This window comes from Vipera berus (assembly GCF_964194415.1).
Source record: "Vipera berus genome assembly, chromosome: 5".
Lineage (NCBI taxonomy): Eukaryota > Metazoa > Chordata > Lepidosauria > Squamata > Viperidae > Vipera > Vipera berus.
The window spans coordinates 99112645-99128876 of NC_138207.1; the positions used below are offsets into that span (position 1 = coordinate 99112645).

Consider the following 16232-nt stretch of genomic DNA (forward strand, 5'->3'; position numbering starts at 1 on the left):
CGTTTCAAAGCCGAAGAGCCAGCGCTTGTCCGAGGATGTCTCCGTGGTCATGACTAGACACCAAAGGCGCACGGAGTGCTGTTACCTTCCCACCGTAGTGGTCCCTATTTTTCTACTTGCATTTTTACATGCTTTCGAACTGCTAGGTTGGCAGAAGCTGGGACGAGTAACAGGCACTCACTCTGCTAACGCGGCACTCGGGATTCGACCTGCCAAACTGCCAACCTTCTGATCGACAAGCTCAGCATCCTAACCCACTGAGCCACCGCATCCTTCATATATATATATAAACTGCAAATAGGAGTTGAACAACAACCATGGCAACAGAATGCTAAGATAGTGCCAACAGTAACAGGCACCTTGGGTGCAATCCCAAAACATCTGGAACACCACTTGAACACCATCAGCATTGACAAAATCGCCATCAGTAAATTGCAAGAGGCAGTTTTATGTGGAAGAGCTTACATCATGCAACATCTGTCTACACCAGGTCCTTGGGAAGGACTCGATAGGTGGATAAAAAATCTAGATCCAGTCTAAATAGAAACAAAAGTTGAAGCATGGATCTCGATCTCTCTCTCTCTGAGTATACAGTTTAAAATGTTTCAAGAGAACTGGGGGGGGGGGGAAATCAACATAACACAACTTTAAACATCTGGATTTTTGGTTAACTTGGAGATGAGAGATCTTGTTGGATGCCCAACTTAAGCACATGATTACCACAACATTGTCCTCTGGGTTGGTTGCTTCTCTGCAGATCCTTTTGTTACTGGGCTAGCAAGAGAGGGAAACAGCCATGCTCAGGAAATACCAAGAACCCAACAACTTTATTTCATCACCTAGAACTCAGGAGAAATTTCCTGACATTTCGAACAATTAATCAGTGGAACAACTTGCCTCCAGAAGTGGTGAATGCTCCAAAACTGGATTTTTTTTAAAAAAGAGACCATTTGTCTGAAATGGTATAGGGTTTCCTGCCTGAGCAGGAGGTTGGACTAGATGACTTCCAAGGTCCCTTCCAACTACTACTACTACTACTACTACTACTACTAGTAGTAGTAGTAGTAGTAGTATCATCATCATCATCATCATTGAATACACAAAAATTGTAGATCTGTTCATTCCAGTCCAAGCTGCTTAATTCTGCAAATGGGCTATATCATTCTTAATGTACACATAATCCATCACCAGCAAAAATGAATAAATCTTGAATAGATTAACGTTCCCAGAACCACTTCTCAAGGGCCTATAATTTATGGAAGTTTTCTGCAATGTTGGAAGTCCTTGAAATCATTAAAAGTGGAAAATTCCCCAAGCCCAGCTAGAACATTAGGTGAGTTTTGCAAAGAATTTAAAGAAGCCTTAATATCAGAATTTTAATGTTTAAGTAAGACAGGGACCTGGAAACCGTCTAAGAAAAATTCCAACTCTAATCTTTAAAAGAGGGTAAAAATGCTCTTCTAGGCCTATCTCACTACTTTATGGTCTATAAACTGAATACTAAATTATTAGCCAACCACTTGAAGTGATTATAAGTAAAATTATCCTTATACAGTAGACCAAATCTGATTTTATTCAAAATTGAAATAGATCTACCCCATCAGGAAACCATTAAATATTATACAAATTAGCAAATTAATAAGCTTTCACCAGCTATATGTTCTATAAATAAAATGCTTTTGATTGTCTGTCACTAGAATTCTTAATGCAAATATTAAAAGAAATGCAAATGTAGGGCTGGCGTTTGCAAAATGACCCAGCATATGTATGAAGCAAGTAAAGCTTAGATAAGTCTTAACAATTATGATTCTATTATGATTTTAAGACATACTAAGCAGAGCTGCATCTTACCGTTTCTGTTATTCAACCTAGCTATAGAAGCACTGGGAATAGTAGGGGAAAGTGTTGTTTTAAGGTGTGGTGAATTCAGTAAAACGTTGTCCAAAATAATTTCTGTGCAGAATTCTAATATTGATTTTAATTCAGCTCTGATTTGCTTTCCATTGACTTCAGTCTCTGGTCAAGATTCAAGACATTATTAAAGGAGGGCACCAATAAATTAGTTGGCATTTTTCAGTAACAGTGAAGAGAGTATGACTAAGTCAGCAAGACTTAAAATTTGTTGTTGTTCATTCCAGTCCAGTTTTACAGAAAGCCAGATTGGTATAATGGTTAAGGCATCAGAGTAGAAAACAGAAGACCCTGAATTCAAATCCCATCTTAGCCATGAAAGTCAACTGGGTGACTTTGAGCCACTGACCAGGAGCCAGTGAGTTCTAGTCCCACCTTAGGCACAAAAGCCAGCTATCAAGGTTCTGACTGACCAACCCAACCGAGCAAGCAATTTTTAGACAATCCCATCTGTTAATGCAAAACTTTATTGAGTACATCATTTCAGCACAGATAAAAGCAAAACCAGCTCTGGTTATTTCCCGCACAAGCCACTATAGTATAGAATTCTCCCTCCTCCAGTTAGTTCAGGTCACATTGTCCAATTGAGCGTAAAAATATTGTTATGAGAAAGTGTCTCTGCAGGTTGGCAAATACCTGCTGAAACGTCCTTGGCTCACACGGGCTGACGTCTTGTTTTTTTTTTTTTTAAATTCCATTTATATCCCGCCCTTCTCCGAAGACTCAGGGCGGCTTACAAACTTAGCAGTAGCCTTCATTCTATATATATGCCTGCTTATTAGGGCTTTCACACACACCCCAAGCGGCATTATTACAAAGTCAGCTTAATTGCCCCCAACAATCTGGGTCCTCATTTTACCTACCTCAGAAGGATGGAAGGCTGAGTCAACCTTGAGCCTGGTGGGATGCGAACCTGCACTAATTGCAGGCAGCTGGTGTTACGTTAAGGAGGCATTAGCCCACTGCTCCACCAAGGCTCTTGTCTGAAGCCTGCATTCCATTTCCCCCTCTCCTCCCCCCTAGTGCGTTGGCAAATGGAGAAGCAACAATAGTGGCAACATCATATGCGCGCTTCAAGCTTGACACCAACGGGATGACTTTAGGTGAATCACCAGGAGACGGTGAGTTCTAGTCCTGCCTTAGGCGTGAAAGCAAGCTGGGTTGATTTGGGGCCAGTTGCTCTCTCTCAGCCCACCCCACTACACAGGGTTGATGAGGTGGGAAAAATAGGAGGAGGAAGTTGTGTTAAATACATTTGCTGCCTTGAGTCATTTATAAAAAATAATAAAGATGGAATATAAACAGATATATTAAAATACTTCTCTGGTTAAAGAAAATGTATCTACCTAAAATACAAAGTATTTAAAACCTGTGTTTTGGGCTTGTCCTTCCAAGAAAGCAGCAACAATGGTATCTAGAGATAATATTTGTACTTCAGCTATTCTGCTACGCTTTTCAAAGTTCAGCAATTTCTTTTGAATTCCTTTGCTACTTTGCCCTGTCACTCTGAGATGCCAAGCCATTGTGAGGATTCACACTGAAAGGGTGCAGAAAGAAAGAGGGCCAATGGTTCAGATCTTAGTGGCTCTCAAGTTATTCAGCAGGGAAGTAAATATACTTGGTTAAAAAAGCAAGCCAATTCTCATCCCAGAATCTTAGTTCAGTTTCATTTCAACGATATTCTTAAATGCAATAGAATAGAATAGAACAAGGAACAGAACAAGGAATAGAATAGAATAGAGTAGAGTAGAGTAGAGTAGAGTAGAGTAGAGTAGAGTAGAATAGAATGAAATGGAATGGAATGGAATGGAATATGGAATGGAATATGGAATAGAATGGAATGAAACAGAATAGAATAGAATAGAATAGAATAGAATAGAATAGAATAGAATAGAATAGAATAGAATAGAATAGAATAGAATAGAATAGAATAGAATAGAATAGAATAGAATAGAATAGAATAGAATAGAAGTAGAATGGAATGCAATGGAATATGGAATAGAATGGAATGGAATGGAATAGAACAGAATATAGAATAGAATAGAATGGAATGAAATAGAATAGAATAGAATAGAATAGAATAGAATAGAATAGAATAGAATAGAATAGAATAGAATAGAATAGAATAGAATAGAATAGAATAGAGTAGAGTAGAGTAGAGTAGAGTAGAGTAGAGTAGAGTAGAGTAGAGTAGAGTAGAGTAGAGTAGAGTAGAATAGAATGGTATGGTATGGAATGGAATGGAATGGTATGGAATGGAATGGAATGGAATGGAATATGGAATAGAATAGAATGAAACAGAATAGAATAGAATAGAATAGAATAGAATAGAATAGAATAGAATAGAATAGAATAGAATAGAATAGAATAGAATAGAATAGAATAGAATAGAATAGAATAGAATAGAATAGCAGAGTTGGAAGGGACCTTGGAGTTCATCTAGTCCAACCCCCACCCAAGCAAGAGACCCTACACCATTTCTGACAGATGGCAGTCCAGTCTCTTCTTGAAAGAGAATTATACATTCTCTTACTAAATCATTTGTATCATTATTATTATTATTATTTACTATTTCTTGAATGAGGGTTGAAGAGAACTAACCTTCCTTTGGACTACCCAACCAGAAACTACAAAACCCCACTAAGGTCCACTTTGGTGTAATCCTGGTTCTTGTACACATATGCATTGTGCTTATCATTGTTTGGGGCCCTGTCAAAAGATCCACTTATGGCTGGAAAAGATGACTGAAAAACAAATAGAATTTAAACCAGAATTATTTTTGTTAGGAATGATAGGAGCTAACTATGAAAAGGAGAGTGGATATCTAATATTACCTGTATTAACAGCAGCGAGAATTGTATTTGCCCAATAATGGAAAAAATGAAAACTTACCGATGGAAGAAGTACTAATTAAGAAAATTCTAGAGTGTGCAGAAATGGATAGATTGACTTTAGAGATTAAAGAGAAAGAACAATCAGTCTATTTATAGAACATGGACTAAATTTTATCCATGGCTAGAAAAACGAATCAGAGAGAAAGGAATGTGAAATGTAATTTTGATTATATATTAGCAAGAAGAATGCTATGGATTGAAGAATTAACATTGCTTATGGTAATTAACTATAATCACTATTGCTATTAATTATTATACTTATCCCTGTTATCTACATATATCTACCCAGACAATATGCCAGACATGTCAAACACAAGGCCCAGGGGCCGGATCCGGCCCGCGAAGTGGTTTCATGCGGCCCGCAAAGCCATCCTGGAAACAGTGAGGGAAAAGCCCCCACTGCCTTGGCCCTGGCCCAGAGACCCTCCTCCTGCCAGAGACCCTCAGATCTGTCCCACTCCTGCCCAGACCCCCATAGGCACCCTTGATGCAAATGATGTAGAGCTGGCCATGCCCACCCAGTAGGCCATACGCACTTTAGCCACACCCACCCAGTAGGCCACGCCCACCCAGGCCACATCCACCCAGCCCCCTGAGGGCAACCGCAATGCTGATGCGGCCCTCAATGAAATTGAGTTTGACACCCCTGCAATATGCTGTTTACCCAATATTGGAAAGGTTACTGGAGGAAACCCCAATACCAACCCCAACCTTGACCCCAACCTCCTTTTGACCCTAACCCCAACCCTAATCCACCCATCCTATTCATATATATATATATATATATATATATATATATATATATATATATATGTTTTCTGAGGTTTTCGCGGGTGTTTATATGTGGATCTTCAGTCATTCGGGTTTCCTCCCGCGTAGAACTAAAGGTGTAGGTGCAATGTTTCGACGGAATCCCATCCGTCATCATCAGGCTGGTGGCTTTAGCTTCCTTCTTCTGGGAGAAGCATGTGGCTGTTTGTTCCTCTTTTTTAAACTGCCAGAGGGGGTGTGTTCTGTGGGTGGAGGTGTGCTCTGATTGGGTGGGGGACCAAGTGTGTTGTGATTGGGTGGGAGTGTGTTTTGAATGGTGGGTGTGTTCTGATTGGGTGGGGGTGTGTTCTGAGTGGATGGGCTGGTCTCAGCTGCCAGCTCCAGACCTGAGCTGGTGAGTTGTGCTGCTTTTGTTCGGCTTTGTGTTTGTGGTGGTGCCCTGTTTTTATAGTGGGTGTCAGTTTGCTTATTGTGTGGTTTGGAGGGGTTTAAAGTGGCTGATGTTGCAGCTGTAGTTAGGTTTCTGTTTTCTGGTTGTGCCTCGTTATCACTGTGGGTTCGGATTTGCTTTTTGAATGGTTGTGTGGTGGTGATGTCATGTGATGTTATCATGAGTTTGGGTCTGGTATCATTCTTGGTGGTTGGGACTCGTCTGTCAATCAAGGCGGGTTTCCAAATGGCTGGTAAGCAAGAGGTATCATCTCGTTTGTTCATGCTGTGGGGGCGTTTTTCAATCATTCTGCCAGCAGACAAAGGCAACGCCACGGTGGTAATGAACTCATCTGACTACCATACCAAATTATCCAACCTACTCCGAGACTCCACATACAAACTCCTCAAGACAGATCCCACCACCTACCTGGAAAAAACCACAAAATCCAAAATAAAAGCCACCCCCATCAGTGAAGAGATCCAGAAAACAATCATTCCCAGAGAAAAATCATCCAGATGTCCTAAGCTCTATGGTCTACCCAAGATACACAAAGAAGGAACCCCACTCAGACCCATAGTCAGCTCCATAGGCTCACCTCTACAAAATCTAGCCAAATTTCTTGCCAAACAACTACAGCCTTACGCAAATTCCATCACCTCACACGTACAAAACTCATTCCAATTCATAGAGATCATAAGTAAACTAAACTTACAGCCCTGTGACCTACTTGTGAGCTTCGATGTCGTATCCCTCTTCACCCAAGTGCCAATCAAAGAAGCCTTGACAGGTATCCGAAATAAATACAACCCCCCAAAACACATCCTAGATCTGACCAACCACTGCCTATCTAACACATACTTCATCTACAATGGACAAAGATACAAACAAATGGAAGGAGCACCCATGGGATCACCCCTTTCACCTGTCATTGCAAACCTCTACATGGAACACTTTGAAACTCTCGCTCTAGAAAAATCCAACCACAAACCCAAACTCTGGCTCAGATACGTAGATGACACCTTCATAATCTGGCCACATGGCAAAGAAAAACTGGATGACTTCCTCACACACCTCAATAGCCTACACCCCAAAATACAATTCACCATGGAAACAGAAGCTAACAATCAACTTCCCTTCCTTGATGTCTTAGTCTACAAGAAATCCAACGGCTCCCTAGGACACACTATCTACCATAAAAAAACACACACAAACCGCTATCTAAACGCACTCTCACACCACCACCCAGCACAGATCAACTCCGTAGCCAAGACACTCATCTCCAGAACAAAACACCTAGCTGACGAACAACACCTAAAAACCGAACTACACACTCTCACTAATGTACTAACAGCCAATGGATTCCAAAGAAACACGATTACCAACTTAATCCAAAGAGAGACACCCACAAAAACCCAAGAGAGAGAACAAGAAAATGGCAAAGCCCTCCTCCCATACTTAAAAGGGACCACAGACAGAATCAGCAAGGTCCTCCAAAAACACAACATCAAAACAGCATTCTACACAGACAGAAAAATATCCACCATCCTAAGAAACCCCAAGGACATAATTGGGTTAGAAAACCAAGGAGTATACGAAATCCCATGCACCACCTGCCCCACCACATACATTGGACAGACCAACAGAAGAATAAGTGCACGCATTGAAGAGCACAAAAACTCACTCAGAAAGGTAGAAGAAACTTCATCCCTGGTCCAACACTTTGAAGCCACGGGACATGAAATTGATTTTAAAAAAACCAAAACTATCGCCAAAATTGAACATTTTAACAACAGAATAATCAGAGAAGCCATTGAGATAGAAAAACGCCCCCACAGCATGAACAAACGAGATGATACCTCTCGCTTACCAGCCATTTGGAAACCCGCCTTGATTGACAGACGATTCCCAACCACCAAGAATGATACCAGACCCAAACTCATGATAACATCACATGACATCACCACCACACAACCATTCAAAAAGCAAATCCGAACCCACAATGATAACGAGGCACAACCACAAAACAGAAACCTAACTACAGCTGCAACATCAGCCACTTTAAACCCCTCCAAACCACACAATAAGCAAACTGACACCCACTATAAAAACAGGGCACCACCACAAACACGAAGCCGAACAAAAGCAGCACAACTCACCAGCTCAGGTCTGGAGCTGGCAGCTGAGACCAGCCCATCCACTCAGAACACACCCCCACCCAATCAGAACACACCCACCATTCAAAACACACTCCCACCCAATCACAACACACTTGGTCCCCCACCCAATCAGAGCACACCTCCACCCACAGAACACACCCCCTCTGGCAGTTTAAAAAAGAGGAACAAACAGCCACATGCTTCTCCCAGAAGAAGGAAGCTAAAGCCACCAGCCTGATGATGACGGATGGGATTCCATCGAAACGTTGCACCTACACCTTTAGTTCTACGCGGGAGGAAACCCGAATGACCGAAGATCCATATATATATATATATATATATATATATATATATATATATATATATATATATATATATATATATATATATATATATATATATATATATATATATATATATATATATATATATATATATATATATATATATATATATATATATATATATATATATATATATATATATATATATATATATATATATATATATATATATATATATATATATATATATATATATATATATATATATATATATATATATATATATATATATATATATATATATTGTTATTATTTTGTTGTTGGGGTGCACTAGCAAAGGTCAACTTCCTATTTTTCTATAACTTTCTATAAAATGACAGAAAATTACAGCAAGTCTCAAAACGTTCCTTCTATTTCTTAAACAAACATCATTTTTTTATTTCTGGAAACTCAGTCTATTTTGGCATGTCTGCATTATATGAGTCAGCAGGGCTGCTTTTCCTGTAGGCCAAGAATTTTGTGAGTTCTCACCATGCTGATGAATTCTTGCAAGACAACCAACCTAAAGATAATAGTTCAGCTTTGTGTACCGACAAAGTCAACATGGCACCAAACGTATTGAAGGCAAACATTCTCCAGCAGTTAATTGCCTAAGTAAATAAACTGTTTTGTTTGTGTTTGATTCATAATAACTTTATATGCCACCCAGCTCCGATAGACTTCCAGAAGCATTATCAATTTAAGTAAGATTTTATGCCAACTGCAATAACATCCGGCGGAAAGGAGAGCAAATGATAGCTACTCCCAACTATAATAATGCAGGAAAGTCTTCAAAAAATCAGCCGAGAAGATGCAGAAAAAAATGTATTGCATTCAGTGACACCAGCATGGAACACAAGGGATGTTTCTAACTGAAATCCGCTAATCAATTCTTAATCAGCAATGAAATGACCTGCCAATTAATCTATGGAACTGAATGATGCTTCCTTCAGAACATAGTTGTTGTTTTGTTGTTGTTGTTTTGAGGGGGAAACCCTTTTTTATTACTTGCTGCATAATAAAGACCAAGATCTAAATACTCTCTTTTTACACCAGTGTTTCAAATCCCATCCTTTGAGTTTCTCGGCCGATACAAAGATGTGGATCTCTGCTGCCGTTCTCCATCCTATCCCATTTCTCCTCCAAGCTGTAAAACTGGAACCACTGGAGCTAAAACACACCAAAACTGTTGCTGCTGGAAAGGGTGGCTGTGTCTGAAAAGCGCTTATAGCAAAAAGTCCTGCTGTTCATTTCCATCCAAGGTCATTATGCCCACTAAACTGCACTTGCAAAGGTCAACGCTGAGTGTGGTTTTCTGCACGAGGGTGCAGGATTAGGTCTCGTGGAAAGGAGCTGTGCCAACTTTGCGGGGTTTTTTTTTTTTGCTACTGATCTGATGAAGCCAACATACGATACGTGGAACTTTGACGAACAGCTCGGCTTGCATCACCCTTTAGATTTACTACAACTGCATCTGTTCCATATTTATTTATTTATTTGACCAGACTTATCTGCCACTGCAGCCCGCTGCAGAACCTAACACAGCAATAAGGTCAAAGCAAGACAGCAAATCCTTAATCGAAACGTCAAAATATATTCTTACTGCAGAAGGAATCAAAAATCAAACGCATCAAATCCAAATGTTTCACTGAATAAAGCCAGGTCTTTCTTGCTTTTTTTTTTTTTTGGAAACTCAAGGCTATTGGGAATAAACAGGAGAGTATTATTCTGGAAAAATGGAGCAGCAAACACCCTAATTGGTGTTTTATGCAAATTATGTTCCCCAAAGATAAGAATCCATGGGGAATCCTTCTCTTCCAGATCGTTATAAATAGGCAGAAGAGAGGTGCTGAACTATTCCAGCTATCGCTGTCTAATTCCACATGAAACTGTTGTTGCCAAAAGTTTTTTACATAATGCATTATCTGTAGTCTGAAAGCTGAGCACCCTTCATGCTCATTGGTTGATTATGTTCACCTTGTACCTCATGGATCAGATGGCTTTTCCCCACTTCATGCAGAGAACCTTAAAACAGTTACCAGAATTTTTCCAAAGCGTGACAAACAGGGGAAAAAAAAAACATTGTTAATACAGGGGAAATAACCACATTAACCATGTGGATGGAATGCAGCTTTGATTGCATTTAAATTACGGGTAAATCAAATCCAGTTTTGGGCTGTTTTAGACCCATTTGTGCATGGGAGGTTTCCTTCTGCACTGCTCAAAAGGCCCAAAGTTTCAAACGGACAGCGCATCCTTGCACCGCGAAATTAACCGACCTAGACTGAGAAATTCTGCTGTGGAAGAAGAGAAGAAGATACGCCTGATCTTTCCCTAAGGCAGACATGTCAAACACAAGGCCCGGGGGCCGGATCCGGCCCGCGAAGTGGTTTCATGCGGCCCGCGAACCCATCCTGGAAACAGGGAGGGAACGGCCCCCACTGCCTTGGCCCTGGCCTGGAGACCCTCCTCCTGCCAGAGACCCTCAGATCTGTCCCACTCCTGCCCAGGCCCCCATAGGCACCCTTGATGCCAACGATGTAGAGCTGGCCACGCCCACCCAGTAGTCCATACGCACTCTAGCCACGCCCACCCAGTAGGCCACGCCCACCCTGGCCATACCCACCCGGCCCCCTGAGGGCAACCGCAATGCTGATGCGGCCCTCCATGAAATTGAGTTTGACACCCCTGCTCTAAGGAGTCTCAGTGGACAGGGTTAGAGAAAAAGCAATGAGGATACTCTAGGGAAAAAAAAAAAACCATCGTCCTCCATCAAAACACTTCACAAGGTTTCATGGGGTACAAACCAGCCTCTCTCAGTTCAAACACCACTTTGAAGCTCCACAACGTGCCTTTGGAGACGCTTGAGAAAAACAAATTCATTAAAGTGTTGATAATTTAGATACATATGCTGGACACCCCATCACCTGAGTTTCCTACAAATCCGTGGATCCAAGCAGGATAGCACATCTTTTTTTTAAATATGTGATTGAATCTCTCAGGAAAAACAACAACATCAACATTTCCTTCTCTCTTTCCTTGGGTCTATCCTTTAACACAAAAGTCCTTTAAAAGACACCAAGGGTCAAAAGGTGGAATGAAAGATGCATTCAGTCAAGGCAACTGCCTACAAAGGAATCACTGAACTAAGTATTAGTTAGCCTCTGCTAATCTGAGAAAACTATTACCTGATATCAGAACAAAAAAAAAATATCATCCTTAATGATATCAGCTAGCTGCTGCAAGAAGATTGTACAGATTGACTACAGACAATGACGCGACAAAGTGGCAACAATGGTGCAGTGGAGTCTCTACAAAAGGGACTATTTGCCTGCAAGGAAGAGCCGGTGGCAGGGGCCCAAATAAATAAATGAATAAATAAATAGACAAGTAATAGAAAATAAAGAAGCTAAAGAACTTTGGGACCTTAAGAATTCAAATAGACAGCCACCTGTCACCTATTACTCCAGGCCTAACTATTTTCGACAAGAAAGACATAAAAAGTCTGGGTAGTGGACACTGCAAAAGAGAAGGAAAAAAAGAGCTGGAGAAAATCGCACAATTCAAAAGACCTGCAAGTGGAAACAGAGCGACTGTGGCAAACAAAAGCAAAGACAGTCCCATTAGTCGTAGAGACCATGGGTGCAATCCCAAAGTATCTGGCGCATCGCTTGAAGACCACCGGGCGTTAACGAAACCCCCATCTGTCCGTTGCAAAGGAGAGCTTTACTTGGAAGAGCTTGCGTATCCTTTTAACACCATCAAATAGCAACATCTGCGTATCCCAGGTCCTTGAGAAGCCTGGAGGAACATGCCAAATCCAGTCTGGACATCTGACTGACTCTATGAACGACCATCATCATCATCATCATCATCATCATCATCATATTGCACCTTTGGAAGAGAAAGGGAAGAAATTCCACGTGCCCTAAATTTCTCTCTCCTTCTCTGCCCCCTCTCTCTTTCTCTTTTAATTTCATATTCTATTTAATCTCCTGTTAATGACAATGCAGAATCTGCCACGTGCATAAAGGAGGCCCCTTTCTGATGAATTTGCAGTTCTTTTTTATTGTCTCCCTTAGCAAAGCTGGGGTGGGGAAGCCGAGAAAGGGGGGAGGAAACTTTGAGATCCCATCTAGAATTGAAAGAGCGATCTTCCGAAAGCCTGAAATAATAAAATCACTTGCAGATCTGACGGATCCTTTATCACCTAGGCGTGATCACGATGTTTGGTGTGCATCCTTTTTGTGGGAAGCAGAATAGGAGCTGGGGGGGGCGAGGAAGGGGGGGGGTTGGAAATAAATAGGTTCCTGCCCGCTGACATTCATATTTTGAGCAGTTTCTAAAGTCTGAGGACTCACCGGCATCACGGGCCTGCCAGTCTTAGAGATGTCGGAGATATTTATTTGTTGTTTTTTTTTAATCAGAACTGAAATGGGCAGCCAGCGGTTTGCACACCCAGCCTGTTCTTTGAACATCGCCCCCCCCTCCCCATCTGCTGTCCTGTGGGCTCAAAAGCCTCCTAAAATTAGGGCACTGGAGAGGTTTCCCCACTGAAAGAACTTCGGGTGCAAGAAAGGGAGAAGACGCAAGGTGCACCAGAGGAAGGGAAAGACTGAGCGAATGCCAGCCAGGGTTTCATCCTCCCAAAGAAACAGCATCTCAAATGGCTCACTCTTTCTCCCCTCCTCCCCTTCCTCGGTCAGAGCAGAGCCTCTTCTCTGAAGCAGAAGGTGGATTCCTTCTTTCGACACCCACACACCCACACGGTGACCCACTAACGTGCTGCCTGCCCTCTCCCTCCCCAGCTGAATCCTAGGGAGGAAACAATCTGCCCAGCCCAGTTAGTGCTTTGGCCTCCGTCCTCACATCTTCACGGCATCTTATGAGAGGATGGTTCTCCATCCCAGGTTATGAAGGATCCGCTTTAAAGCTGTGGCTGGAAGAAGCCAAGCTGGCAGCTCACCCTGCAAAAGGGAACGGACCACGCGGGAAGGAAATAACCTGGGATGAGAGTCTTCAGTCGGATTTGCCCATTCTGGAAAGTCTAAGGAATCTCAGTCAGGAAAGGAGGGTGAGAAATACAGGGGATTAAATATGGAATCTCATTTCCCACCACCACCACCTCCTTTCCCCAACTCTCATTGAAACAGTGGCACCCAGAAGCTGATCCGTTGTGGGGATTGTGTGTCCTGGATAACCTTCACAAGATCTTGAAGGCTCAGCTCCGATTTCTTTTTCTTTTTCTTTCTTTTTTTTCAAATAAACGAGGAAGTAAGAGTGAACTGTATAAATGGAAATTTGCAACACTGGCGAGGGATTCATACAGTATATGTCAGATACTCCACCCTTTAGGGTGGTGTGTGTGTGGGGGGGGGAAATGAAACCCTCAGCCTTTATTTACCTTCATTCCTATGGATAATAAGGTTCCATTTACCTCCCGGCAAGAAGAGAAAACCACCCAGAAGTGTTCCATATATAGATGCTGTGTGTGGCGCATGTTTGCATGTGCAAGTGAGAATTGGCACTCATGAATCTAAGACAGTAGGGCTTAAAAGGGAGAATGATATGTTGGAAAGGCTTTTGGAAGGAGGGAGGGAGGGAGGGAGGAAGGAAGGAAGGAAGGAAGGAAGGAAGGAAGGAAGGAAGGAAGGAAGGAAACAAACCTTTTTGGAAAGCTAAGAAGAACATCCATGCCTTTTGTCCAAGAGTCTTGAGCACAACTCTGACTCAAAAGCACTTCTTCACCTCTTCCCTTAACTTCTCCCTGTTCTTCTCCAAAGTCACCAGATCTCTACGGTCAGCCTTCCTTCTCTCAAACCATTGCCTTTCCCCATCCTAACAAACCATTCCAGGGCTCAAACCCTAACCCCAGAAGCACCCACATCATGGGCAGGTCTTCTCCGGCTTCAGTCTTGGGGCTTCATCCTCCATTGTGCCCAATGCAGAAAGGGCACGGTCCCTGCCTCTGCCTGGCACTGTGAAGGAACAACTTCCTTGGATGTCGACCATAAAACCTTCCCTCTCCATTTTTCACCAGGGCCGCAGAAAACGGCCAGCAACAGAAGAACGTCCAAAGACCCGCTCCGGCCTCTTGGCTTTGACTTCAACCCTCCCAACTCCAACCCAACCCAACCTCCCAAGCGGGGTTGGCAGCCGGGTCCAACTCTTTCGGTCCAAGCCAAAAGCAACTCACAACCGAGAAGAAAGAGGCTTAGGCAAAAGTTGCCTTTCACTTACGGTATTTGGGGCTAGAGTTGGTCTCCGGCGTGGCGGTGGTGGTGATGGTGGTGCTGGCCTCTTGGAAAGGGGATAAGGTCCAGGATGGAGCCGAGTCCTGAAGATAACTCTTGTACGAGGAGGTAGTGTACGCCGCAGTGGGCCAAGCCGGCACGGGCGGAGTCCGAGGGGCGCCGGGCGCCGGCCGGGCCATCAGGAGCGTGGTGCTGAAAGGGACAGCGACGGCAGCCGTGCCGGTTGCTAGCACGGTCGGGGGCGCCAGCGTGTGGCGCGGCGTGGTGGACCGCGGCGGGCTGGCCCGGATGGGACCCCGGGTGGCCGGGAAGCGGGTGGGCGCCTTGGTCATGGTGGTGAGACGGGTACTGATCTGGTTGGGGGTCCGGGAGGCGGCGGCGGCAGCAGCAGCGTCGGTACCGGGGGAGGCGGTGGGCTCCCCGCTCTTGGGCGGCGTGGTGGGCTGCTTGGAGAGGAAAAAGGGGTCCTGCTCGATGCCTTTGGAATCCATCAGCTCGGTGGGCAGGTACTCCTGGACGGAGCCCACCACGATCCACTTGAGCAGCATCAGGCTGAGCCCCAGGCCCACGAAGCCGATGAAGAGGGGCACCACGCAGAGCCAAGTCTGCTGCCGGTTCCACACCAGGCAGTCGCCGCAGCGCACCTCCCGGGCCGCGGCCTCGGGCCCTCCATCGGCCCCCGCCGGGACCCCGCCCGCCGCCGACCCCTCCTCGGCGGCGGCGGCGGCGGCGGCTGCTGCGGCGGCGGCACCCGGCGGCGAGGCGACCCCTTCGCTCATCCTCCTCGGTGCCTTTCTACCCCTCCCCCGGGGGGAAGCAGCGGCGTGGTGGGGGGAGGGCGCAGCATGCGGAGCGGCGGGGAAGCCGGGAGGGGGGGAGGAGGAGGAGGAGGAGGAGGAAGAGGAGGAGGAGGAGGAGGAGAGAGAGAGAGGAGCGGGAAGATCCGACGGCTGGGGGGTGGGGGTGGGGGAGGAAGGGGGGAGGCAGCCGCAGCCGGCAGGTAGTCGCAAGAGCTCGCCTCCCCTTCGATCCGGAGAGCGCGGCGCCCCTCCCGCCCTTTCAGCTACATCTCCGAGCATTCACACGACCGCTGCTTGAATCCGCTGGAACGCGCGAGCTCTTCCGCCACCGGGCTCTCCTCCTTTTCCCTGCGATCTCCCGCCCCCTCCCGATTTCCTGGATTCCGGATTTCACCCCCCTCCGCCCCGCCCCGCCGCCCGAAAAATAGTAATAATAATAATAATAATAATAATAATAGCCAAAAAATTAAAAATAAATGCCCTAAGATCCTGGGCGTTCTTGGCCAAACGGGTCCCGAGGAGCCTTGGCTGTTTCAGACGGTAAAAATCCGGGTCGAGGTCTCGGCCAAGCCAGCTTTCCAGCCCCCACCCCCACCCCCCCTTTCGAAAGCAAGATCCTCAATCAGCAGCCACCCGGAGCCTCTTTCGCCGAGGAAGAAGAAGAAGAAGAACAGCGGCGGGAAGCCAAAC

The 16232-nt window shown here is 44.4% G+C and overlaps 1 protein-coding gene across 1 annotated transcript in view; it reads right to left on the reverse strand.

Moving 5' to 3' along the window:
• The window catches only part of NRG3 (neuregulin 3), a gene marked incomplete at its 5' end in the record, with an annotated part of 601033 nt that extends 585512 nt beyond the window's left edge, over positions 1-15521 (reverse strand). Inside the window, one exon of the mRNA XM_081329735.1 lies at positions 14729-15521. Within this exon, the coding sequence (XP_081185861.1) occupies positions 14729-15521 (793 nt within the window). The remainder of the gene's footprint in view (positions 1-14728) is intronic.
• Positions 15522-16232: the final 711 nt, after the last annotated feature.